This window comes from Pecten maximus, chromosome 4, assembly GCF_902652985.1.
Source record: "Pecten maximus chromosome 4, xPecMax1.1, whole genome shotgun sequence".
Taxonomy (NCBI): domain Eukaryota; kingdom Metazoa; phylum Mollusca; class Bivalvia; order Pectinida; family Pectinidae; genus Pecten; species Pecten maximus.
In genome coordinates, this window is record NC_047018.1 from 903836 (window position 1) to 930737 (window position 26902).

General features: G+C 36.6%; 1 protein-coding gene across 3 annotated transcripts; it reads right to left on the bottom strand.

Annotated features, from left to right (window-relative positions):
- Positions 1-1646: 1646 nt before the first annotated feature.
- LOC117324914 (protein HGV2-like) lies at positions 1647-26893 on the bottom strand. 3 transcript variants are annotated; one of them, XM_033880753.1, is made up of 17 exons: positions 26763-26893; positions 22928-23038; positions 20644-20762; positions 20196-20258; positions 15189-15743; positions 13463-13641; positions 11862-11935; positions 10915-10988; positions 10291-10381; positions 8849-8946; positions 6361-6408; positions 5920-6002; positions 4454-4525; positions 4270-4317; positions 3061-3108; positions 2517-2621; positions 1647-2233 (listed from the first exon to the last, which is right to left on the bottom strand). In XM_033880753.1, exons 1-17 carry the CDS (start codon positions 26801-26803, stop codon positions 2171-2173), a joined length of 1872 nt encoding a protein of 623 aa, XP_033736644.1. In that variant the 5' UTR covers positions 26804-26893; the 3' UTR covers positions 1647-2170. The 3 variants fall into 3 exon arrangements, with proteins under 3 accessions (XP_033736644.1, XP_033736646.1, XP_033736645.1); XM_033880755.1 differs by having other exon boundaries at positions 26655-26792; XM_033880754.1 differs by having other exon boundaries at positions 26627-26792.
- Between the last annotated feature and the right edge of the window lie 9 nt (positions 26894-26902).

Sequence of the window (26902 nt, forward strand, 5' to 3'; positions counted from 1 at the left end):
TATGAATGGATTTGAACCCAATTTGGTCAGAAACATCTTTGGGGAAGGGGAACAGATTTTGCATAAATAGTGACTCTGACCCCCGAGGGGCCAAAGGGGCGGGGCCCAATAGGTGAAATAGAGGTAATTCCTTTGAATCGCTACTAGTCATAAAGTGATGAATGCATGTTCTAAAAGCAATTCTTGAGGTCTTTCAGACCTTAGAGAGTCTGGACTTCATTAATCTTTAAAGCAGTTCGGATTACCACACTATAACCATATACAGTCAAACCTGTCTATAGCGACCGCCCAAGGGGAGGCAGAAAAACGGTCACTATAGACAGGTTGCCTTTATAAACAGGTCAAAATTATTGCACCAACCAATTTACTTAAAACTGCCATAAATAAATTGTCATTGAACAGGGCATTCAGAAGACCAGTCAGAAGTTAAATAAATGCATAAACTTTATAAATCTGAAGGGTTTAATATTTAATGATTTGTGGACCCACACACAAAATATAACTCAAAATGGTCTTATAGATTTTTTTTTTTTTAATTTTGTTCTGAAATAATGCTATATGTATCTATCAAATTATCTCCCTTTCTTTCATAAATAAAGAAAAAGAATACACAATAATTAATTAATTAATTATATTTGTGTTACTACTAATTATTTCATGTTATAGTCTTACTTCTTAAAACCAAAATATTTTTTTCTGACCCAAATTGAAATCCGAATATTTGTGTCAGTTTACGACTTTTTATTAGTATTGACTAATTAAAGATGGCGGCAGTACAAACGCTAGTATCGACAGCTACGATTAAGAAAGGCAATATTGGCTTTCATGTGAGTAAATCTTGTTGACAGATTTGACCAGTGTTTGTTATTGAAGTGGTGTATCCTAGTTGTAATCACAAAATTAACTGTCCGTGTCAAATGAAGCCACCCTATGCACAGTTGTAATGTAATACCGACACGCATGGTGACCCGACTCCCCTCTTACCGAGCCCCAGGCCAGGGCAGCTACAGTAATTATAGGCTAATAGGTGGTAGGGGTCTTTTGTTTATATACTCAGGCCAGGGTTGTGGTGCTCCTTTGTTTGTATAATCAAGCCAGGGTCGATGTGTCTGAATTTTCCGGGGATTTTATGAGGGATGACTGCCGAGAGCAGATAATGGCTGACAGAAATCGGTCGCTATAGAAAACAAATTAGCGACCGCCGTTCCGAAATCACCGGTCGTTAGCCACATTAGACAGGTAGTCGCTATACAGAGGGTCGTTATATAGTAAAATCTCACGGGGAATCTTAAAACCGGTCGTTATAGACAGGCAGTCGTTATATACAGGGGGTCGTTAGAGCAGGTTTGACTGTATAGCATTGTTAGAGATTTACAAATAAAACAAATTGAATATGAACATTATTTTGACATTTAGCCTAATCCAACCAGGTGAGCGATGCAGGCCCCATGGGCCTCTTGTTTTTTTTTTGTCGGACCACAGTAAAAAATGCGTTGAGCATTTAAAAGTATTTTTATAGGTTATCACTTTTGAACAATTGCTCCCTATTGAAAATTTACTGACCAGGTATTGTGGTCAAACAATTGTCAACCATTGATAGTTTACTTAAACCCAACATTGTATTAAAGAAAACTCAAAGCCAAATCGCAAAAGACAAAATATTTTCATTTCAAAATTCTTAACGGTCAGCACATAAATTCAGATGAAAATGTATTTATAAATAAAGTGTAAGGTGTAAATACCTTGTAATCAGTCAAATGTATTTGATTTTCAAAATGAAAAATAAAGCACTAGATAGTGATCCTCTCAGGACCGAATTCTAGCACTTTCTCGAATCTCTGCAAATAGTTACAAATCAGGTATAGACATCAATACGAAGAGTCCCATGAAACAACAGTTGATGTAAAATGTACAAAAAATGTGTAAACAAGCAGATGGAGACGTGGAACATGCCTAATGACGAGGATCACATTTGACATCTCGGCCCCTCTAGCCGACACTGATCCACCAGTATCACATTAATACCACAAGGATGTCCTATCACAACACTTTTATTCATTACAATGAATGTTGGTCCAGTCCCAAGACGTTCCAGTGTTCATGCTCGTCCTTATGACGACACTGTTCCAGTCAAATCCAGAAAAATGTGGGAGTTTTCAACATGCCCTCCTCATGAAGCCACAGCTTCACTTTGTTTCGCTGCATCATTCTCTGCCTTCTTGGCATCCACATCCTTAAAAGAACAATAGAAAAATCTTTACATCTCTGGTATTTGTTCCCAAGACTTTAATTATAGCTAAGTCCACCTTCCCTTTGATATCTGATGTCCCTTTTCATGGACAGGGAGTTTTTGAATGTTAAAGGTTACTTACAATGGCAAATATTCATAGTCCTGTTAAAAATGAACAGAAATCATATACCATCATAATGGGGCCCCGAGTTCTAAACATCATAAACTAGGTATATACCATCATAACTGGCCAGAGTTCTAAACATCAATATAAACTAAATCTTACCATGGTATCTTTGTCAACACCGTTCACCTTTGGTGGGGCGTCACCAGATCCATTCTCCTGGCGTGTTTTCTTGGCTTCTGGCTCCTCATCTTCATCTGGCTTCCTCTGTAATGTACATTTTGTGTGTAAGTTACATATGGCTGAAGATATTCAGAACTGATAAGATATTCATGGGTCGAAGGTTTGGGTACAGTAAAAACCCCACAACTTGAATTCAGATGGACCGTTTCAGTACAAAATTTCACTAAATTTGGTCTAAAGGATTTGGATAAGTCGTCCAAAAAGTAAATTATTTCTGGACAACTGATGAGAAAATGTGATTAGGATAGGTCACTTGAGACTGTCTCCAGAGACCAGAAAAAATTGTTTCATTACATTTGACATAAAAAGTAAATCAAGGTCGTTTATTTTAACAAAGGTGGTAGCTCTTCATCCAAGAATGCTGCTACTGGCCAAATAAGATACTTTTAGACTTTTGTTAAGTTGATTCAAGAAGAATCTGCACCCCTGCATAGAGCTAAACAATACAGTATCTAAACATTACCTTTCTCCGAATGAGATGACTGATATCAGAGACTGGCTTTTTTGGCTCCTGTAAAATTAAATATATATTGTATTAAAAATAAGCAACAATATATAAAGTAAGTATTTGTTATACATTATTGCAGTCAATGAACTTAAGATTTTTATCTTCATAGACAATGGGTCTATGGGATTTCAAAATGTCATAGACCTGCTAAAAACTTCATAGACCTAGATTTTTTACCAAAATTACATGTTGACAGAATCGATCTGAATACAGTTAAAACAAGTATGCTTTTTAAGTCACCGGTAAGTATTGAGTCCTCTATATTTGTGTGAAGTTTCATTGAAATCGACCAGTTTGTCCAGACAAACTTGAAAGTTATGGTTCTTATCAGAAAACCTGTTTAAAGTGACCAGTTGCCATAGCAACCATAATTTTGAAAGAAAAGAAAGTGACATGCACATCTACACATAGTCCTCTATATTTGTGTGAAGTTTCATTGAAATTGGCCATTTAGTTTAGGAGGAGTTGTCCGGACAAACTTAAAATTATGGTTCTTATCGGAAAACCTGTTTATAGTGACCAGTTGCCATAGTAACCATAATTTTGTGAAAAATAAAGTGGCATGCACATCTACACATGGTCCTCTATATTTGTGCGTAGTTTCATTGAAATCGGCCCATCGGTTTAGGAGGAGTTGTCCGGACAAAATGCGTCTACAGACGGACAACCAGGATTCCAGTATACCCCCCCTAACTTCGTTGCGGGGGTACAATGATATCATGCAGTCGTTGCGGGGGTACAATGATATCATGCAGTCGTTGCGGGGGTATAATGATATCATGCAGTCGTTGCGGGGGTACAATGATATCATGCAGTCGTTGCGGGGGTACAATGATATCATGCAGTCGTTGCGGGGGTACAATGATATCATGCAGTCGTTGCGGGGGTACAATGATATCATGCAGTCGTTGCGGGGGTACAATGATATCATGCAGTCGTTGCGGGGGTACAATGATATGCAGTCGTTGCGGGGGTACAATGATATCATGCAGTCGTTGCGGGGGTACAATGATATCATGCAGTCGTTGCGGGGGTACAATGATATCATGCAGTTTAGACAAGTCTATCAATTTCTGACTACCACAGGGTTTGGATTGGGTGGGGCCCTTATTTAACTTCCCAGTTTCAAAAGGCTACGGGGACAAGTCTCCTCCGTGTACTTACATCTTTGGATTTTTCCTCTGGTTTCTGAAGACCAAGACTTTCAGTGATCTGTTAATTAAAACAAGAACTGTACACATTGATGAAATGAATTAATGGATAAGATGTTTATACCTCAAATAATGGAAAAGATGTTTTCAAAATTGCAAGATATGACCATATCTTAAGTATTTTTGGATATACCTACCACAGACATGCCCTCTTTGGCCATCTTCTTCAACTCGTCGATTTGTCTGCGTTCCTCCTTAACTTCTTCTACCTGTACAAAAAAAACAAAAAAACAATCAATTGCCAAGGCCACTCATGAGGGATAATAAAGAATAAAAGCAAGAAGTATATCAATATAAAATGGCAGGAAATACCAAGAATGTTTGTTGTTTTTTAAAGAGAATCCCTTAATATTAATTATTGATTATCCTATGGCATTTTAAGGAATGCTAAAAAGGCTACGGTTGTGTTAAAGTTGTGATGAATGGTGAAAAATAACGTTTTTAATCCTCACTTGAATTAGTGAACTATTTTCTATAATTTATCTTAAACAAATGTTTTCAAACATATAAAAACGTGAATGATATTACTTAATCACAAACAAACAGTTTGCGAAAGGAAATAAGATTGTCTAGTGAGTTAAGTGTTTTGGGGAAGATATATTTCCAGTCCAATCCTGAACTCATCAGGATTTATCATAGAAATAAGCATCATTTTGACTCTCCCGAGAGTTCCGAATGAATTTGTTCTAGCGAAATTTGGCGATGATTGCTCAAGGTGGCTGTTCCACCTAAAATGTTACTTATTGTAACTACTGACATAGAATCATAAAGAGAACAAGTGTTATTTGTAGTGGTGCCCATTACAGAGTCCACCAAACCACCCCACAGTTGATAATGAAGCCTAAAGAAACACAATATTGTTCCGTAAGTCATAATACTTCTAAACACCATATTTCATCAAAATTTCCATCAATCAAAGACAGCAAATGGCAGCCATTTTTAAAAATCCCAAAATGGAAGTTAGTTGTATTTGTAGTATCTATCATGAATCACCTACATAAAAAATTTCATCAAAATCAGATAATTCTGACCAATATCAGAGGCTTCCATTTCATTACCATGGCAACCAAGCTATTCAAAACATGCCATTGATTAAGGCATCCTTCAAAACACTAAATTTCAACAAAACCAGGCAATACTAAAATCTCTATCAATCAGAAGCCAGAATATGGCATTCATTTTTTAAAATCCAGATATAAAAGTCACATATCACCTTGAATGTAGGTCTAGGTCATTCATTTCAATAAAGTTGGTAGCCCTTCATCTCTGTATGCTATAACCCCTATATCAGGTCTCTGGGCTTCTTGGTTATATTTGAGAAGTCATTTAAAGATTTTAGCCTATTTGACCGATGTGACCTTGAATGTAGGTCAAGGTGCTTCATTTAACAAGTATATTTACTCTAGCATGCCACAACCCCATATAATGTCTTTGCTTCTTAATTATTGAAAAGTCGTTTGAAGATATTAAGCCATTTTGACACTTGTCTTTGAATGTAGGTCAAGGCCATTCATTGGAAAAAACTTAATGCTGGACAACGGAGACTGCACCATGTTTGATTCTATTTCATGCTATCTAAACAACATTTGAAATGGCATACTACCTTTCCTCTGATATCTGGTAATATTTCTTTCAGATCATTTATTTCTTGTTCAGCAAGCTTCTTTGGATCATCAAAGCTTCCTTCTGCAGAAAAGAGCATAAAGTCTCACACTTCCTATCAGAAATGATGCATTTCAAATTTCATCAATATCTTCAACTTTACAAAAAAAGTCCTGGGCAAGGTTGTATAAGAACAAAAAATCATGGTGAGGCAATATTAAATTTAGAATACTAAATACAAACCTTTGGTGCAATTGATGCTAATATCTTTTAAATATAACTTGACACCCACACATTGAATAATCGCCCCTTAACGTAGCAATAATATGGTAAACAAAACTTTACATTTAATATTCAGTAGTGTGGAGGGTGTTAATTCTCTCAGGTATTTAAGATTTGAACGTCATTCCTATAAATAATAATCATTAAATGTTCTGCTCACCTTTTGGTGGTGGAAACTTATCATCATCTAAACATTTCTGTAGTGATTCTGAAAAAAGAACAATGATATAACCAGAGGCTGTCAAACAGCACAAGGCTTGACATAAATTATTGCAAATTTTTGAAGCAATTTTACACATTTCAGGTCGAGTTTGCCAAGCCTCAGTAATCACAACAACTCTAGGCATTTCAGTAAATCTGAAGTGGCCATTCGAGTGGTTAACATTTCAGTAAATCTGAAGTGGCCATTTGAGTGGTTAACATTTTAGTAAATCTGAAATGGCCATTTGAGTGGTTAACATTTCAGTTAATCTGAAGTGGTCGTTTGAGTGGTTAACATTTTAGTAAATCTGAAGTGGCCATTTGAGTGGTTAACATTTCAGTAAATCTGAAGTGGTCGTTTGAGTGGTTAACATTTCAGTAAATCTGAAGTGGCCATTTGAGTGGTTAACATTTCAGTAAATCTGAAGTGGTCGTTTGAGTGGTTAACATTTTAGTAAATCTGAGGTGGCCATTTGAGTGGTTAACATTTCAGTAAATCTGAAGTGGCCATTTGAGTGGTTAACATTTCAGTAAATCTGAAATGGCCATTTGAGTGGTTAACATTTCAGGAAATCTGAAATGGCCATTTGAGTGGTTAACATTTCAGTAAATCTGAGGTGGCCATTTGAGTGGTTAACATTTTAGTAAATCTGAAGTGGTCGTTTGAGTGGTTAACATTTCAGTAAATCTGAAGTGGCCATTTGAGTGGTAAACATTTCAGTTAATTTGAGTGGTAAACAAATTTGACCAATGTGACCAAAGAGCCAAGTATCATTCATGATCCTTCACATCAATAGTTAACAAATCCCTCATCTGCTATCCAATGATCCTTATCATACATAAACATAAGAATAAGTGCATCAGATATCATATATAAGATTTCGGGTCCTCAGTTATTTGAAAAGGAATCTTAAATATTTTTGCCAATTTTTAACTTTTTTCAAACTTGAATTATTATCAAGGTCATTCATTTGAACAAACTTTATAGCCTTCATCCAAGCACGCTACAAGCCAAATATAAGGTCTCTGGACCTTTCGGTTATTGAAAATAAGTCACGGAAATATTTTAGCCTATTTGACCACTGTCACCTTGAATGTAGGTCAAGGTAATTCATTTGAACCATCTTTATAGCCTTCATCCAAGCACGCTACAAGCCAAATATAAGGTCTCTGGACCTTTCGGTTAGTGAAAATAAGTCACGGAAATATTTTAGCCTATTTGACCACTGTCACCTTGAATGTAGGTCAAGGTAATTAATTTGAACAACTTTGTAGCCTTTCACCCTAGCATGCTACAGATCCAATATCAACTCCCTGGGACTCTTAGTTACTGAGAAGTCGTTCAAAGATTTAAGCCTATTTGACTGTTGTAACCTTGAATGTAGGTTAAGGTCATTCAATTGAACAAACTAAGTCCTTCACCCCCAGCATGCTACATATCCAATATCAACTCCCTGGGACTCTTGGTTATTAAGAAGTCGTTTAAAAGATTCTAGCCTATTTGACCCCTGTGACATTGAATGAATGTCAACTTCATTCATTTCAACAAACTTTGTAGCCCTTCACCCAAGCATGCTACAGGCCCAATATCTAGTCCCTGGGCCTCTTGGTTATTAAGAAGAAGTCGTTTCAAGATTTTGGACTATTTGACCCCTTGTATTTATTAGGTCTTGGGGCCTTTTGGTTGTTGAGAAGTTGTTAATATGGAAAACTTGGCACTGGATGACGCACCACGGCATAAGCTCAATTGCCATTTGGGCAGGTGAGCTAACAAATATGGAATACGGCTTAGTGCTTGAGGATAAGGGGCCATGGCGGCCAAGTGGTTAAGGTGTCCCGACACTTGAGTAGCCGTCCACCTTTGGGTTGCGAGTCCTTGGGTCCCATCAAGTAACAAAGATAAGGTTACCTGATGTAACAGGAAAAATTCTGTCCCATTAAGTAACATGGACATCTTTGTAACAGGTAAAATTCTGTCCCATTAAGTAACAGGACATCTTATGTAACAGGTAAAATTCTGTCCCATTAAGTAACAAGGACATCTTTTGTAACAGGTAAAATTCTGTCCCATTAAGTAACACGGACATCTTTTGTAACAGGAAAAATTCTGTCCCATTAAGTAACAGGACATCTTATGTAACAGGTAAAATTCTGTCCCATTAAGTAACAGGACATCTTATGTAACAGGTAAAATTCTGTCCCATTAAGTAACAAGAATAAGGTTATCTGATGTAACAGGTAAAATGTTCAAGGTTTCCCTTCATTTCCACATGTTGCCATAGTAAATCATTCCCATTTTCCCTTCAATTTGACAAATCCTTGTTTCCCTTCATTTTGTTAGAATTTCTCTAATTTAGTTTTCCTTAGAGAAATTCCTCCTCCTGTATCCCCATGATATGTAATACAACCTCCCATGTTCCACCAGTTTGGTAAATCATCCTCCATACCTATTTTGCTTTCCATCACTTTAACTGCTGCCCGGAAACTGTCTATAGACTCATCATATTCTTTGTTGAAACTGTATGCAAGCCCAAGCTGATAATATCTTTAATGTTGTCAAGGAATGTATAACTGCACACCTGTATTTCAACACTAAATAAGGATATAAAAGCTGTACATTTGATTTAAACAGAACCATGCAGTCACTATAGTAAAACAGCTTGTCCTTTACCCAAGCTAAGCACTGGCTAAATCACGACATAAGCTACATTTTTGAATAAACAAAAGGTCCATTGGCTTTGATAGTCACTAGTGTTATGAAATATTTCAATAAACCTGACCATTTCAGGCCCTGACTATCAGCTAATAAAACTGCTATCCCAACATTTGACAAGACATGCATATAGAACTCAGTCTGATCTTGTTTTCAAATCCCTAGCTTGAAAACACTTATATATTTTACATGTCATATGTGATCCATGTGACCAACAACTTTATCTAAACAATGAAGGGCCCAATGGGCCTGAATCACTCACCTGCTATCCAGTGATCCTTGTAATTCATAAACATAATTAAGAACGAGTTTACAAAGAGATCTCAGGGTATCGCAGTTAGTTAAAAAGGTGTCTAATATCTTGGCCAATTTAACTCTTTCAAAATGAAATTATGGTCAAGGTCATTCATTGGAACAAACTTGTTAGCCCTTCATCCCAGCATGCTACAAACCCAATATCAAGTGCTTGGGCCTATTAGTTATCGAGAAGTTATTTAAATAGGAAAGTTGATGCCGGACTGACGGCTGGACAAAGGACCCCACGCCACGGCAACAACTGATCATCAATTGCAATTCAATTTTTGTTATGGATATTCAATAGAATTCCTTTGGTTATTCAAAGGTTTGACCCTGTGATCTATAAAGGAAGTTTGACCCTAGTGATCTATCTATAAGAAGTTTGACCTTGGTGATCTATCTATAAGAAGTTTGACCCTGGTGATCTATCTATAAGAAGTTTGACCTTGGTGATCTATCTATAAGAAGTTTGACCCTAGTGATCTATCTATAAGAAGTTTGACCTTGGTGATCTATCTATAAGAAGTTTGACCCTGGTGATCTATCTATAAGAAGTTTGACCCTGGTGATCTATCTATAAGAAGTTTGACCCCAGTGATCTATAAAGGAAGTTTGACCTTGGTGATCTATCTAAAGGAAGTTTGACCCTGGTGATCTATAAGAAGTTTGACCCTTCTGATCTATAGAGGAAGTTTGACCTTGGTGATCTATAAGAAGTTTGACCTTAGTTATCGATAAAGGAAGTTTGACTTATGTTCAATAATATGTGCACACATAATTTTCGTAAATCTTTCCAAAACAACTAAAATGTTGATCTGAGGATCATAGATGATTACTATAATTTTAGGCCAATCCTGGACTCGTCTGTGTAAAGGATACGTTTCTGCCAGTGACCGATCATCTGGATCCAGTACAGATTTCTGTATATTTAGGCACGCTGTGAAGTCCAATACAGACTGGGCATATTGTTCTGAAAACCATGAAACAATAGGTCTATACATAACTCCAATTTGATGCACAATTCTTACTTCAATATAAATTAAGTAAAATATGTACAAACTAATTCAAAGCCCCAGCTGCTCCCCATCTTGGATTTGCAGTAATATTTTACTAGAATATCCAGATTTCATTTATCTTGGAAATCATAGTTTTTTACTATTAAATTCTAACAAATCATAGGTTTTTTTCTACTAAATTACCAGACATATACAGTCTATACCATACCTGTCTCTAGACTAACTTAGTTTTATACCATACCTGCCTCTAGACTTGCCTTAGTTTTTTTTCTACTATCAGACATATACAGTCTATACCATACCTGTCTCTAGACTAACTTAGTTTTATACCATACCTGCTTCTAGACTTACCTTAGTTTTTTTTCTACTATCAGACATATACAGTATATACCATACCTGTCTCTAGACTAACTTAGTTTTATACCATACCTGCCTCTAGACTAACTTAGTTATTTCTACTACCAGACATATACAGTATATACCATACCTGTCTCTAGACTAACTTCTCCCAGCTTTAGGTATGCGTCTGCTGCCTTCAACTTGGCCTCTTTGTCCTCGTCCCTAAGATTTGTAAACTTATAATTATTTCATAGAACAGCTATCATGTGGGGATATAACAATTATTACCTAAATTGAACAACTTCTACAGTACAACCAAAGATGAAACCTCCGTATCAGAACTAATAATGAAAAGTCATCCTACATGATCATACAGTTTGTGTATATATAATACACCTTGTATATACAGTACACCTTGCATATACAGTACAGCTTATGTATATACAATACACCTTGCATATACAGTACAGCTGATGTATATCGAATACAGATTGTAAAATTCCATAGCAGTGGATGTGTCACCTGTGTGGCAATTCAAATAGTAGAGAAATCGATGTTCTTATTTTAGCAAGTGACCTTGACATTCACTGGAAAGCATCTTTCATAAAGGAAGTACTGTTAAATTTCATGGGTGTTAAAGAAACCAAATTATCACAAGGATTGACAGGATTATGTCCAAAGTGAGGCCCTTGTTACCTTTTCATGTCTGGAGAAAACATGTGCAGCATGCCCTCAATATATGCTTCTTGTGTTACAACACATCAGCTCTATTTTCACAACATTGATGTGTCTATTTTCACAACATTGATGTGTCTATTTTCACAACATTGATGTGTCTATTTTCACAACAGTGATGCGTCTATTTTCACAACATTGATGTGTCTATTTTCACAACATTGATGCGTCTATTTTCACAACATTGATGTGTCTATTTTCACAACATTGATTTGTCTATTTTCACAACATTGATGAGTCTATTTTCACAACATTGATGAGTCTATTTTCACAACATTGATGTGTCTATTTTCACAACATTGATGAGTCTATTTTCACAACATTGATGTGTCACATTCCAACATTATAAATCAAACTTACTTTAGATATATAACTTTGGCAAGCTCCAACATTTCCCAAGCCAGTTGTAGATTTGAGATGTCATCAGCATTTTCCTTCAAATACAATCCTTCTTGCTATACATATTTAACATTTATCAATTATCACAACCCTAGGTATCATCAATCAGAAAATATTTGATGATTTAGCACATTTGACCCCTCTAACCTTGAAAGTGGGATATTTTCATTCTTGTGAACAAACTAATAGCACATAATCTCAGCATAGGTGAACAGTATACTCCTGGCCTCCTGGCCATGGTTATTGACAAGTCATTTAAAGTGTTAACATCAATAGTGAGCAGTCATGTATAGTCATAAAGTGGTAAAGTCATTCAAAGCCTAAAGTTAAAGCCCCATACCCCAAAAGAAATATACATAAATGTTTACATTCCGACTTCTTTACATTTTCAGACTTTATATAACAAATTATTGCGAATCAAAAACTGGAGGAAAATGTGTATTAACGAACATATAGGGGGAATTGCCAAAAATAATAACTGGGTTAGACGGACAATGTTTTTATCCAAATTAGTTCCACAATGCAACGGGCAGGTTATCAAGTCAACAACAACAATGGTGGAACGCCGAAAGCATGTGCCTGCCAAAACACAGACAGATTCTGCCAAAAAGAAATGAAAAAGGGACTGGAATCGGCAAAACTTCCAAGATTTCCTAAGGAATTAATTCGTTGGAACTTAGCAAGAGAAGAAAAGGGAATGGACTCTAACTCTGATTTTGCTGGACGTCTATTGGATTGCTGGAAAGCTTTTCCCATATTCCTCATACATTGTCAGCTTTACTGATCTGATTTTTATCGATGTTTTGTTGTATTGATATTGCTGTATTTTAAAATAAGCATTTAGTTATACGTTTGTTTATATAATCAGTTATTACAAGAATATTTTGCTAATATGTTCAAATGAAAGTATTAATAGGCAAGTTCACGCATACTCGATGTATAAAAAACAGCCATGTGTGTAGTTGATGTGTAGTGTACTTTGTTGTAGCCTCGTTCTCGGCTTCATAACAAATCTTGCGATAAAAATAAATGTGGCGAGTTATTTTCATACACTGATGGCGCAAGGATTACCCAATCAAGTGTCTAGTCCGATGGTCATTTTAATGTAAGAGCGTAAATGAGCCTCTGGGATTGCCATTAATACATTTGTATAACTAGAATTTGAGGTTATATTTGGGGGTGAGCAGTCGTGTATACCCTTGACCTCCGGATCAAGTCATTTAAAGCATTAAGTTAACAACAGTCGGGTGTTACGCTTACCTCCCCTTTCTCCCCCTGTGACCCATCATCAGGTGTTACGCTGTGACCCATCAGTCAGGCTAGGCTTACCTCCCCTTTCTCCCCCTGTGACCCATCAGTCAGGTGTTACACTTACCTCCCCTTTCTCCCCCTGTGACCCATCAGTCAGGTGTTTTGGCTTACCTCCCCTTTCTCCCCCTGTGACCCATCAGTCAGGTGTTTTGGCTTACCTCCCCTTTCTCCCCCTGTGGCCCATCAGTCAGGTGTTTTGGCTTACCTCCCTTTTCTCCCCCTGTGACCCATCAGTCAGGTGTTACGCTTACCTCCCCTTTCTCCCCCTGTGACCCCTCTTCTTGTGAATTGTCTCCTTCCTCTGCTGTGTCTACTGCTTCGCTTTCATCCTCATCATCTTCCGTACCCTCCTCTTCTGTGCCCTCTTCTCCAGTGCCCTCTTCCCCTTCCTCCTCATCCTCTGTACTGTTCTTTGTGGAACTCGATTCACCTTTTACCAAAATACAAAATGCCTGGTTAAGACTGAAGGATGAGCAGTTAAAAAAGCCAGGAAAAATTATACTCAGAAATAAATAGTCATTGATAAAACTTTCAAAATTTGCATAAAAACCGATTAAATCTTCATAAGTCGAGTTTCCATCATTGTATAGATCAACAAAGTAGCAGTTGTTTTCCAGCAGCAATGTCTTATATATTGACACACCTGTAAAAAGATCATACAACTAAACATAGACAATTTAATAATTAATCAAATAATTAGCGGACTAGTATTATTGACACACATGTAAAAAGATCATACAACTATACATATAAAATTCCATAATTTATTAATTGGTGGACCAGTCTTATCGACATTCCTGTATAAAATTGAACAGCTGAACAACATATACAATTTAAAATTCAAGACCACAATCATAAACCTGAACATGTGTTAATGTTGTTAGAACAAACAATCAGACATGCATTTTGCAGGGTTTTTATAGGCGTCAATACTCTGTAAGGATCCATTTACGTTAGGAGTACTAAATGCATAATTATTGACCAAGAAAAATTCATTAGGAGTCCGGAACGATCCTTACAGACTCAAAAACAGTGACAACAAGAATTGTTTAAGGACAAATGGATGACAGATCATGGCAGGTTGATTTAACCGGGCAACCATCTAATGATAGTGAACTAAAATCTGCTAATCTAAAACTGTAACCTTCAACCTTAACCAATGACGACTAAAATCATGTGTCGAATACTAGACAACATTCTTTATTAAAGCCGATTAACCCAGCTAGACGTTGTCATGGTCATCTTTACCTATTGATGAAATCTACTTGGATACATATACATAGAACTTTGCTACCATACTTTTCTATTTATAAAATTATTTCAAGAATGGTCAAGTATTAGCTTTGACCTTTTAACCTTGATTGATGACTGGCAAAAGGTTTATCAGGCATATTCCTTGATGAATGCACAAATGGAGTTGTACAACCCCTGCAGATTAAGACAGGGCTGTATGCAACATTACAATGGTTTGGAACACATTTGCCATATAATTTTAATTGACGCTTTTTTACTTTAAGTAGCAAGACAGGATCTCTACATATTCACTAACTTGGTTGTAAAATTCAACTGATGGAAACAAATATTTCTATTATGCTAATTTTGGAAGCTTTACATATCTGATCAATTTTGACCAAAGTTCCTTTCCTAATCATCTAAAACACTTTATGTCAGTAAAAAAAGTAGGTGCAAACAAGCTGTCATGCAATGGTGAAAGAGACTTTGCTTTGAAAAAATGCTGCAATACAGGTGCAAGGGAAACTGCCAACTTCCCACAAATTGTTGCCATGCGGGTGCAAGGGAAACTGCCAACTTCCCACAAATTGTTGCCATGCGGGCGCAAGGGAAACTGCTAACTTCCCACAAATTGTTGCCATGCGGGCACAAGGGAAACTGCTAACTTCCCACAAATTGCTGTCATGTGCAAGAGAAACTGTCATGCAAATATAAGGACTGCCAACTTAAGATGTTCTGAACTACCTTCTAACTTTTTATCTTTCTTTTCAAGTTCCCCATCTTTAGGTTTGCTCTCGTCTTTTTTCTCTTCTTTCTTGGTTTTTTCAACTTCCTTTTTCTCTTCTTTTTTCTTTTCAGCCAGCTTCTTTTCATCTTTCTTGTCATCCAGCTTTTCCTTTTCATCTTTTCCCATATTTTCAGATGACACCTCTTTTGTACCTTTAACTACATCATCGGTGTCCATAGACTCTTCCTTCTCGTTCTTCTTTTCTTCAGTTTTGTCATCTTTCTCTTCACCCTTTAGCTTATCTTTCTCTGCATCCATTTTCACATCTTTTTCTTCATCCTTCAGTTCATCTTTCTCATCCTTTTTAACATCCTTTTCTTCATCCTTCAACTTATTTTTCTCATCCTTTTTAACATCTTTTCCTTCATCCTTCAACTTATCTTTCTCTTCATCATTTACTTCTTTCTTTTCCTCATCCTTATTATCACCCTTTTGTTCTTTCTCAGTAGCAGCAAGTTCTTTTTCTGACATTGCATCTACAACTTCTGCTCGAAGTCTGTGACGGTCCTCAACTATAAGAGATTTGCAAGCTGGATTTGAAATTAATCTTTTGCCATATAATACAGCTCTATAAACAATTAAATCATAATTTCTTTGCTTTATCCAATCTGCTACCTAAAAATCCAAGGCAAAATTTCAATGACAAATAAGAAAACTTATATGTATGGCCCGAGCAATTTTTCATGGGCAAATTCTTTGGTAATTTAAGCTATTATAGGTTGTTTCCTGGCAGAAACTTTCATGGGAAACTCTTTCACTAAAAGGATGGTTGCATGGCAACAAAACCGCTGCATTTATTCTTAAGGTTCTGTCATCTACCTACAGGACACTTTCTGTAGTTTTTATAGGTGGGACACCCTATATCTACCTACAGGACACTTTCGTGTATTTTTTATAGGTGGGACACCCTATATCTACCTACAGGACACTTTCTGTAGTTTTTATAGGTGGGACACCCTATATCTACCTACAGGACACTTTCTGTAGTTTTTATAGGTGGGACACCCTATATCTACCTACAGGACACTTTATGTAGCTTTTATAGGTGGGACACCCTATATCTACCTACAGGACACTTTATGTAGCTTTTATAGGTGGGACACCCTATATCTACCTACAGGACACTTTCTGTAGCTTTTATAGGTGGGACACCCTATATCTACCTACAGGACACTTTATGTAGCTTTTATAGGTGGGACACCCTATATCTACCTACAGGACACTTTATGTAGCTTTTATAGGTGGGACACCCTATATCTACCTACACGACACTTTCTGTAGTTTTTATAGGTGGGACACCCTATATCTACCTACAGGACACTTTCTGTAGTTTTTATAGGTGGGACACCCTATATCTACCTACAGGACACTTTCTGTAGTTTTTATAGGTGGGACACCCTATATCGACCTACAGGACACTTTCTGTAGTTTTTATAGGTGGGACACCCTATATCTACCTACAGGACACTTTCTGTAGTTTTTATAGGTGGGACACCCTATATCTACCTACAGGACATTTTCTGTAGTTTTTATAGGTGGGACACCCTATATCGACCTACAGGACACTTTCTGTAGTTTTTATAGGTGGGACACCCTATATCTACCTACAGGACATTTTCTGTAGTTGTTTAGGTGGGACACCCTATATCTACCTACAGGACACTTTCTGTAGTTTTTATAGGTGGGACACCCTATATCTACCTACAGGACACTTTCTGTAGTTTTTATAGGTGGGACACCCTATATCTACCTACAGGACACTTTCTGTAGTTTTTATAGGTGGGACACCCTATATCTACCTACAGGACACTTTCTGTAGTTTGTATAGGTGGGACACCCTATATCTACCTACAGGACACTTTATGTAGTTTTTATAGGTGGGACACCCTATATCTACCTACAGGACACTTTCTGTAGTTTTTATAGGTGGGACACCCTATATCTACCTACACGACACTTTCTGTAGTTTTTATAGGTGGGACACCCTATATCTACCTACAGGACACTTTCTGTAGTTTTTATAGGTGGGACACCCTATATCTACCTACAGGACACTTTCTGTAGTTTTTATAGGTGGGACACCCTATATCTACCTACAGGACACTTTCTGTAGTTTTTATAGGTGGGACACCCTATATCTACCTACAGGACACCTTCTGTAGTTGTTTAGGTGGGACACCCTATATCTACCTACACGACACTTTCTGTAGTTTTTATAGGTGGGACACCATATATCTACCTACAGGACACTTTCTGTAACTTTTATAGGTGGGACACCCTATATCTACCTACAGGACACTTTCTGTAGTTTTTATAGGTGGGACTCCCTATATCTACCTACAGGACACTTTCTGTAGTTTTTATAGGTGGGACACCCTATATCTACCTACAGGACACTTTCTGTAGTTTTTATAGGTGGGACTCCCTATATCTACCTACACGACACTTTCTGTAGTTTTTATAGGTGGGACACCCTATATCGACCTACACAACACTTTCTGTAGTTTTTATAGGTGGGACACCCTATATCTACCTACAGGACACTTTCATGAAGTTTATTTTAAAATCACATTTAGCCTTCATTTGTGATACGCATGTGTAGAAGCACTGCTGATCTTAACCCTTTGTACGTTGTACTGTATTACTATTAAAATTTATATATGCATCATCGCTGCATTCTTTTTGACCAATTACTCAATGGTAATATATGATGTTCACTCTGCAATAACTATTTTATTAGTTGTCACAGTGGAAAATGCTATGTAGGAAAATTATTTGCTAGGTCCTTGTCTTAAAATCAGTTAAACATTATCTGTTGAAACACAGACTATAGTATACAATTTTACAAGAGAAAATCAATTTGTAATTGAGAAGTTTTCAAACCTGCCCACCATCGCAATCAACCTTTTCTCTGGCAAACGTATTTGTTCACTCAACTAAGATATGTCACAAGTTTAATCAAACAATAAATTAATGAAATCTAGGGGCTTGGTTGTCAGGAAAATCTTTAGTCGGACCAGATGTGGGTGTAAATGGGGCTATAACTGGCTAACAATCATATCACCAGATGTGGGTGTAAATGGGGTTATAACTGGCTAACAATCATATCACCAGATGTGGGTGTAAATGGGGTTATAACTGGCTTACAATCATATCACCAGATGTGGGTGTAAATGGGGTTATAACTGGCTAACAATCATATCACCAGATGTGAGTGTAAATGGGGCTATAACTGGCCTACAATCATATCACCAGATGTGGGTGTAAATGGGGTTATAACTGGTCACCAGATGTGGGTGTAAATGGGGTTATAACTGGTCACCAGATGTGGGTGTAAATGGGGCTATAACTGGCTAACAATCATATCACCAGATGTGGGTGTAAATGGGGTTATAACTGGCTAACAATCATATCACCAGATGTGGGTGTGAATGGGGTTATAACTGGCTAACAATCATATCACCAGATGTGGGTGTAAATGGGGTTATAACTGGCTAACAATCATATCACCAGATGTGGGTGTAAATGGGGCTATAACTGGCTAACAATCATATCACCCTCCCACCCATTTCTGTATTGGCCGGATCATGATATATTGGGGACTGTGTCATTTTAATATGCCAAATCTCCAAAAAGATTACCTCACTATATATACATCCAAAGGATTAAATCTGTTAGATTATAATTCATTTTCACTGCCAGAATTTATCAACACATCAAGAGTATCGCCCTCATCTTCCAAGATGACCACATCTCCACCATGTTTACAAAATGAAAGTTGCTTACACATCTCCTGCTCCATTATCAGTCTTTATCTTGAAAGTTTTACATAAACCCCCCTATAAATAACAGACGCAAAGAAGACCTAGATTCAGTCTGTACTAGATATGAATAGTTTAAGATGTGTTCCAAATGTAATTAACCAGGAACAGGTGGTACCTTCTAGAGGCTATACAAAGAAGGTATTTGATGTGATTAACCGCACAGTCAAATGTGTGACGACGACTTAAGCCGTTTTAAGCGTGCCGATTCTTTTCTCTATTAGGGTTAGATGGTCGGGGGATTTAAAACAATTCTTTTAGAGAAAGTAGTTTACTTCACCATACTTTGGCATTACATATTCAAGTGTATATAATTCATAATTCTAGTTGACGTTTGGCCAAGGGAGGTTTCTGCAAAATTGCTTCTGGAGTTTTGGGACACCACACACTACTGGCCAAAAGGAGGAGATTGCAATAGGTCACTTGAGGCATTCTCAGGTAACCTAAAAATGGTACATATTTCATTGCTCGATTGACAATATATCCCACAAGCTGTAAGCATGATTTTTAACACAAATTAGACCACTTAAAACAATAGGGTAGTTAAGTCAGGGAATATTTTTTTATACTTTTAACTTATATATATATATAGACAAGGACTCAAATTTTATTGTTTCAATTTTTAAATTATATAGACAAGTATTCAAATTTCATTGGTTTAACTTTAATTTATTTAGACAAGGATTCAACTTTTAAAAGTCCTTCCATGAAAATGGCCATTAAAAACTTTCAGGGTTGGCACAAAACTATTGCATCGATCAGTAGGGTTAGAGGAAACGGGCATTTCTTAAGCCTTAATTTGACATCGCAACTATCCAAAGCTCATGATGAAAAGCAAACAATATCGTCACATTCACTCACATACATGCAGTTCTAACTATGGCGTTTCAATCCAAGATGCACCATGACAATATAAAGCCTATAGATATGCAATTATGTTCGATTACAGAAAATCATTATAGTTGGAGACATTTCACCACCAAAGATAAATCAATATACACACATTACCTTCCATTGACCACCAAAGATAAATCAATATACACACATTACCTTCCATTGACCACCAAAGATAAATCAATATACACAAATTACCTCCCATTTACCATCAAAGATAAATCAATATACAATTTGTACACACATTACCTTCCATATCTCCTTTTTCAAATTGTTCATCAGCGCTTTTCTCTCCATCTTCCTCCTCTGGAACTGCAATATTGATTTTGATTGCAACTAAGGACAAAGTCCAATATTGATTACTACAACTAAGGACAAAGTCCAATATTGATTACTACAAATAAGGACAAAGTCCAATATTGATTACTACAACTAAGGACAAAGTCCAATATTGATTACTACAAATAAGGACAAAGCCCAATACAGTAAAACACAGTTTTAACGAATCCCAGGGGACCAGCTGAATCCGTTCATTATATTGAAAGTTTGTCTTATGTGTATTACGAATTTTATTGTTTTTCCCTAAAAACTTCGCTGTATGAAAACATTAAAATAAAATTACAAGCAAGTACAAATTAAAAGCGATGCAATTATTTAAGTCGGTTATAACTTTCTGTCGAAACTTTTTGGTCCTTACCTCCTTGCAGAGCATTACCCAATACTCCTGTTTCCATCCTTGCCAAGTCTAGTAGAGCCCGCCCATACTGATAATAAGCTTCTGCACATTCTTTAGCAGTCTCTCCATACGATTTAGAACTGAAACAAATCACAAGTTCAAATGTACATCCTCTTTATAAATTATCTTACAGAAACGTCTATACCTACCTGCATTTTCAATATAAAGGCAATATTTTCTAATGCTAGTCCAAGCAGAAAATAGCTAGCACAGTTATATAGAATAAGAAATTGAACCTTATACAATACTATATCACACCAACATAGCTAGTTATAGGGTCTAGCAACCGGACAATTTTTCTCAACTCCCTGGGGGCATATACACAGCCAGACCTTTCATCACCAACAGGTTCAGTGATTCTCTAACCCATCTGTTACGGGGGCATTTACCTTTACCATTGGGAAAAGTAGTGGTTTTTTTTGCTAAGTGGGAAATATTATTAACAGACCTTTTTTTTTTAATGCTAAACTGAGCTTTGATAAATAAACTTAAGATTTATTACATCTGCTGTGAAAACACATGAAATACATTGTCAGATCAACATTTCACATATTCAGTCACAGCCGAGTTGAACACAGCAGTGTAAATTATTTTGTTTAAAGATGTAACACATCACCAATACCAGAACTCAACCTAGGGACCATTCCCATGCATCACCCTACACAGTAATTTTTGTAGGATATTCCAAGAGCATTTGTAGGTGTCGTATTCCTTATAATTGTTACATTTGTAGGTGTCGTATTCCTTATAATGGTTACATTTGTAGGTGTCGTATTCCTTATAATTGTTACATTTGTAGGTGTCGTATTCCTTATAATGGTTACATTTGTAGGCGTCGTATTCCTTATAATTGTTACATTTGTAGGTGTCGTATTCCTTATAATTGTTACATTTGTAGGCGTCGTATTCCTTATAATTGTTACATTTGTAGGCGTCGTATTCCTTATAATTGTTACATTTGTAGGGGTCGTATTCCTTATAATTGTTACATTTGTAGGCGTCGTATTCCTTATAATTGTTACATTTGTAGGCGTCGTATTCCTTATAATTGTTACATTTGTAGGCGTCGTATTCCTTATAATTGTTACATTTGTAGGCGTCGTATTCCTTATAATTGTTACATTTGTAGGGGTCGTATTCCTTATAATTGTAACATTTGTAGGCGTCGTATTCCTTATAATTGTTACATTTGTAGGCGTCGTATTCCTTATAATTGTTACATTTGTAGGCGTCGTATTACTTATAATTGTTACATTTGTAGGTGTCGTATTCCTTATAATTGTTACATTTGTAGGTGTCGTATTCCTTATAATTGTTACATTTGTAGGTGTCGTATTCCTTATAATTGTTACATTTGTAGGCGTCGTATTCCTTATAATTGTTACATTTGTAGGCGTCGTATTCCTTATAATTGTTACATTTGTAGGGGTCGTATTCCTTATAATTGTAACATTTGTAGGCGTCGTATTCCTTATAATTGTTACATTTGTAGGCGTCGTATTCCTTATAATTGTTACATTTGTAGGCGTTGTATTACTTATAATTGTTACATTTGTAGGCGTCGTATTCCTTATAATTGTTACTTTTGTAGGCGTCGTATTCCTTATAATTGTTACATTTGTATGTGTCGTATTCCTTATAATTGTTACATTTGTAGGCGTCGTATTCCTTATAATTGTTACATTTGTAGGCGTCGTATTCCTTATAATTGTTACATTTGTAGGCGTCGTATTCCTTATAATTGTTACATTTGTAGGCGTCGTATTCCTTATAATTGTAACATTTGTAGGTGTCGTATTCCTTATAATTGTTACATTTGTAGGTGTCGTATTCCTTATAATTGTTACATTTGTAGGCGTCGTATTCCTTATAATTGTTACATTTGTAGGCGTCGTATTCCTTATAATTGTTACATTTTTAATAAATGAATACAACCAGAATAGTGCAAGATAACGAAGAAATGTTTGAAAACCATATAAAAATGCTCCTACACAGCAAAATGATTTCAGCTATGATGTCAAGTTGACCTGAGCATGGCAGATCATTGTATCCCCCCCTGTCAAACAAATAAAGCATGGTAGATCAATGTATTCCCCATTTCCAACAATAAAATTGTAGTGAAACTTGAAGATTTTATCCAAGCCCCACATTATCAAATGGCTTCTTCCGTGCTTTTAGTGGACAATTCATGTGACCTCAAGCGAAGTTGCAGAACAGGTTTTTATTTCGTTATTTCATGACTTACAGAACTTTACAGGCTTCCTGGAACTGGTTCACTGCCGTTGGTATCTCCCCACAAACCATGTTACGCTTCCCTTGTGCAATCATGTTGAGAGCAGTCATGGTGGCTTCCATCCTGTAACCATCAAAAACGTTGACATCGTTTAAATAGCATTAACAATAAAGCAGGGCAAGAAAAATGGAAAAACCAAGGTTTGGTTTGGTTTGGTTTATTTTGTTTAACGTTCTATTAACAGCTAAGGTCATTTAACGACGGCCTCCCGTGCGTGCGGTGAGTGCATGTGTGTTTTGGGAGGCTGCGGTATGTTCGTGTTAGGTCTCCTCGTCATATAGGCCAGAACTTTTGCCGATTTATAGTGCTACTTCACTGAAGCATACTGCCGAAGACACCCAGCAGGACACCCCACTCGGTCACATTATACTGACAACGGGCGAAAACAAGGTCTGATGGCTGGGACTAGTAGCCTTGGTCTGTAGGCAAGCAAATATTTGCAGCTGCTTGGCAATTGCAAAATTTCTAATTTTTACCTTTTCAGATACTACTAATTAGCATAAGTGAACCACAAGGACCAGTGTTACCGAAATTCTTTACCCTGTCCTTAGCGTTGCATATTATGATCATAATGCTTGATTAGTTATGTACTAATTTACCTACTAGACAAAGCTCCAAGACAAAGCCATGTTTTGATTTCACGGTCGGTAGGCTGGGCACCCGTCATGCATGCTCAGGTAAGGCCGGTTTAAGAAATTTTGGTATATTTTAACCATTCTGGACACCAAATTGGTTGGGTATTCAGATTTCAGAGGGATCGGTATTGGGAAGTTTTTATTACTTAAAGCTGACAGTGCAAGTTAAAAAGCATCCAATTGAGATTAAAAAAATAATAATACATGTACAAAAATTCATGTACAGATTTCCAAAAATCGTTTCCAAGACATTCCCCAGTTATATGGTAGTGTCGTATCTAAGGACGGCCACATCTATAAGGGACTAAATGTGTGTTCTGGGGTAAATAACTCTCATTTATCCATATATGTAAGGTAGGTTTTATGTCGCATCCAATTTTATTGTATTTGCACAAATTCCTTAGCGACACCAAACAGTGTCTGAAAATTCCACGTTTGCATATAGTAGTGCGCTCTGGCCTTACACCAGACAAGGTGTCAGGGCCAGAGGAAACTCGGGCTACTATAAGCCCTGATGTACCGTATGTGTGATATGTATTGTATCACGAGACAAATATCATGATACATATTGTACAAGGCTTTTTCAGAGGGCTTTTTGGGGGCGATAATGGGCCCCATTCCCAATAAGAATTATTTCCTATTTAGGCTAAATTCCCAAAACTAGCAGTTTACTCCTGAATAACTTTCTCAATTCACCAATTTTCGTCCTAAAATGAGACAAAAAGGTCTATCCCAAATTAGGGAGAAAAAGCACTGTTGTATTGTGAGGGAACAGGGTTTTTGCCAGGCATATTTTGGGTCCGGTACACGGACCCATTCCCAATTGAAAATTGGCATGTATTTTCCCAATTTCGGTCTATATTTTCCCAATTCCGGTCTGTATTTTCCCAATCGCTGTTAACATAGACAACCTAAAAATTTGGATTTATACGAGCTTCCAGTCATTATTTTGTCAACGTTAAAATGTTACCGTGAGTCATCGTGTTGTTGTTGGTTTTGCAATTCGCGCATGCGCTTGGATAGTCTTATTGAAGTCATATCATATCTGCGTTTGAATCGCCCATTTAAAGGGGAGTTTAATGCAAAGCGTTTACGTACGTTGACTCGTTCTATTTACCGAGGTCAAATCAAGTACTGGACTTGGGACGATGTCAGACAATTCCAAATATTACGCAAAGAAGATTTTGCTCAAAGATTCGAAAGATTTAATGAAAGTTACGAGCTTTTTCAAACGAAATACTGGTAATTCCCGATCTGAAAGTCAGGCAGCTGCTTCAAACGATCTCCAACCTGACTGATTTCCCTCTTGACAATCTTGTTAATGAGTTTAAGCACACTAAAGACAGAAAATTAAACATTCTCTGATTAAAACAAATATCCTGAAAAGAGATGCTGACTTGTATTCATTTGTACAAATATTATGAAAAGAAACAGCTAAGCTTGTATAATTCATATATTTTTCCAATTTTATAATATATTCCCAAATTTGATGAAACACCGATGGTATTTTCCCAATTTGTGGAAAATGCCGATGATATTTTCCCAATTTTTGTTCAGGGACCCTTTCCCAAAATAGCTGGCAAAAACCCTGGGGAAGCATTTGGTTGCATCACTTGACTATAGCTATCATCAAGCCAAAAATCCCTATCTCCTTCTCCTTGACATCTTTACCAATTTTTAGCTCAATGGCATCAGTGGAACTGGAGACGAGGCTTTTTCTCATTGGTTTTGAGATGGGACATTTTCGTCTCATTTTGGGAATAAAATATAGGTTAATTAGGAAAGATTTTTTAGGAGTAAAATGCAAATTTTGGGAATTTGGCTTAAATACGAAATATTTCACAATTGGGAATGGGGCCCTCAGGAAAAGTCCTAGGAGAAGAAGTTTAAAATTTAGGACAGTTCCGAAAAGTAAAACTTTGTCAAGATCATCTCAAATATATTTGAGCTGAATACCACCGGTGGAACTAGGACTTAAGTATGAAATGTAAAAAGCTTACAGATGTCGCACGCATGGAGGTCATATTGACCTAATCACCAATTTATACAGTTTCTTTGATCATTGATGGAATTTCATGTGCCAGTTTATTCATGTTGGAGTCTATTTAAAAAAATAAAATTTAATGTCATTTTATCAACTAGATAGCAACAGCTTGTGATCAATCAGGGCTTCGGTCTGTGACCTTATTATCGCTCGCCATCGAGGTGTGAAGTGTCAGGTGTCATTAGAAAAGCTATACTGAATATCCCCTTCAATAGTCACGCTTAAATTAGTGTTATATAACATATTAATCAATATGACGGACAAATAAAATATATAATTCATGCCATGTGTTGATAAATGATAAATATTGAATTACTTGACTAGATGATTATTCCCTAATAAGCATTTATTTTATTTCATACGGCCTATAATACACAATTTAAATTGCGATTGTAATATAAAATATGATGCAGCTCTTTCCGTATTTTTGTCGGTTTGAAATTTGATCGTTTGATGTTGCGAAACTTAAGTTGTGCGATACAATCAATTTGTGCAGACAATGTATTCACAATGGTTTTGGTGCTTTGTGCAATCCTACAATTCATGCAAGTTGGTTTTCCCCAACCCGATACACAACGCAGGTTTCACAAATATTTAATTTATTATATTTAGTTAACACGAATATTATTTTTATATCAGTCTTATACCAGGGATATATATTATAGATGTATATGTGTACGTCCTTGCTTATATACTAATTGATGCTAGATCACAACAACATTGACACTCAAGTATTCGGCTCTTAAAAGTTGATCCGTGAGGTGAACTTAGAAATTATAGTCCAAGATTAGGTGAAGAGGTTCCGCTCAGATTTGGGAAAGTCGCGTACCCATGCATTCTAATGGAAAATCTTCTAATGAATGGTTTTAGGAGAAAATCATTACGACGGATGGTGCAGTATTGACAAAAAAAAATTCTTTCCGTGATTAGCATGTCTACTTTCACATCGAGCTCGAGTAGGTGTTTACCCACCAAATATGGTGACAGTAGTTAGACCTACTATCTGTCAAACCTTGGATATAGACTTCAGAAAATGTCTGTTAAGTCTTGAAGCTGCTTCTTGGACGGAGGTCACTGGCAGTGAAACTGTTAGGTCCGCGGTACTTACCTGTCTTTGTCTAATGACCAACTAGGACCCGGATTGTCCATAATTCAGTACAAACAAAATAACGTGCAAAGCAAAGAAAAACGTGATAATTTCGCGCCTTCTCTCAATATCAACTTCCGCTTTGTATGTGTATTAATCTC

What these genes read in the sequence shown, in the direction of transcription:
- LOC117324914 (XM_033880753.1), bottom strand. Translation starts at nt 26,803, where the DNA reads ATGGACAATCCGGGTCCTAGTTGGTCATTAGACAAAGACAG. An exon ending in TGGTCATTAGACAAAGACAG is followed by an intron (nt 23,039 to 26,762) that starts GTAAGTACCGCG and finishes TGATGGTTACAG; the next exon opens with GATGGAAGCCACCATGACTG. An exon ending in CACAGGGGGAGAAAGGGGAG is followed by an intron (nt 11,936 to 13,462) that starts GTAAGCGTAACA and finishes TTGTATTTGAAG; the next exon opens with GAAAATGCTGATGACATCTC.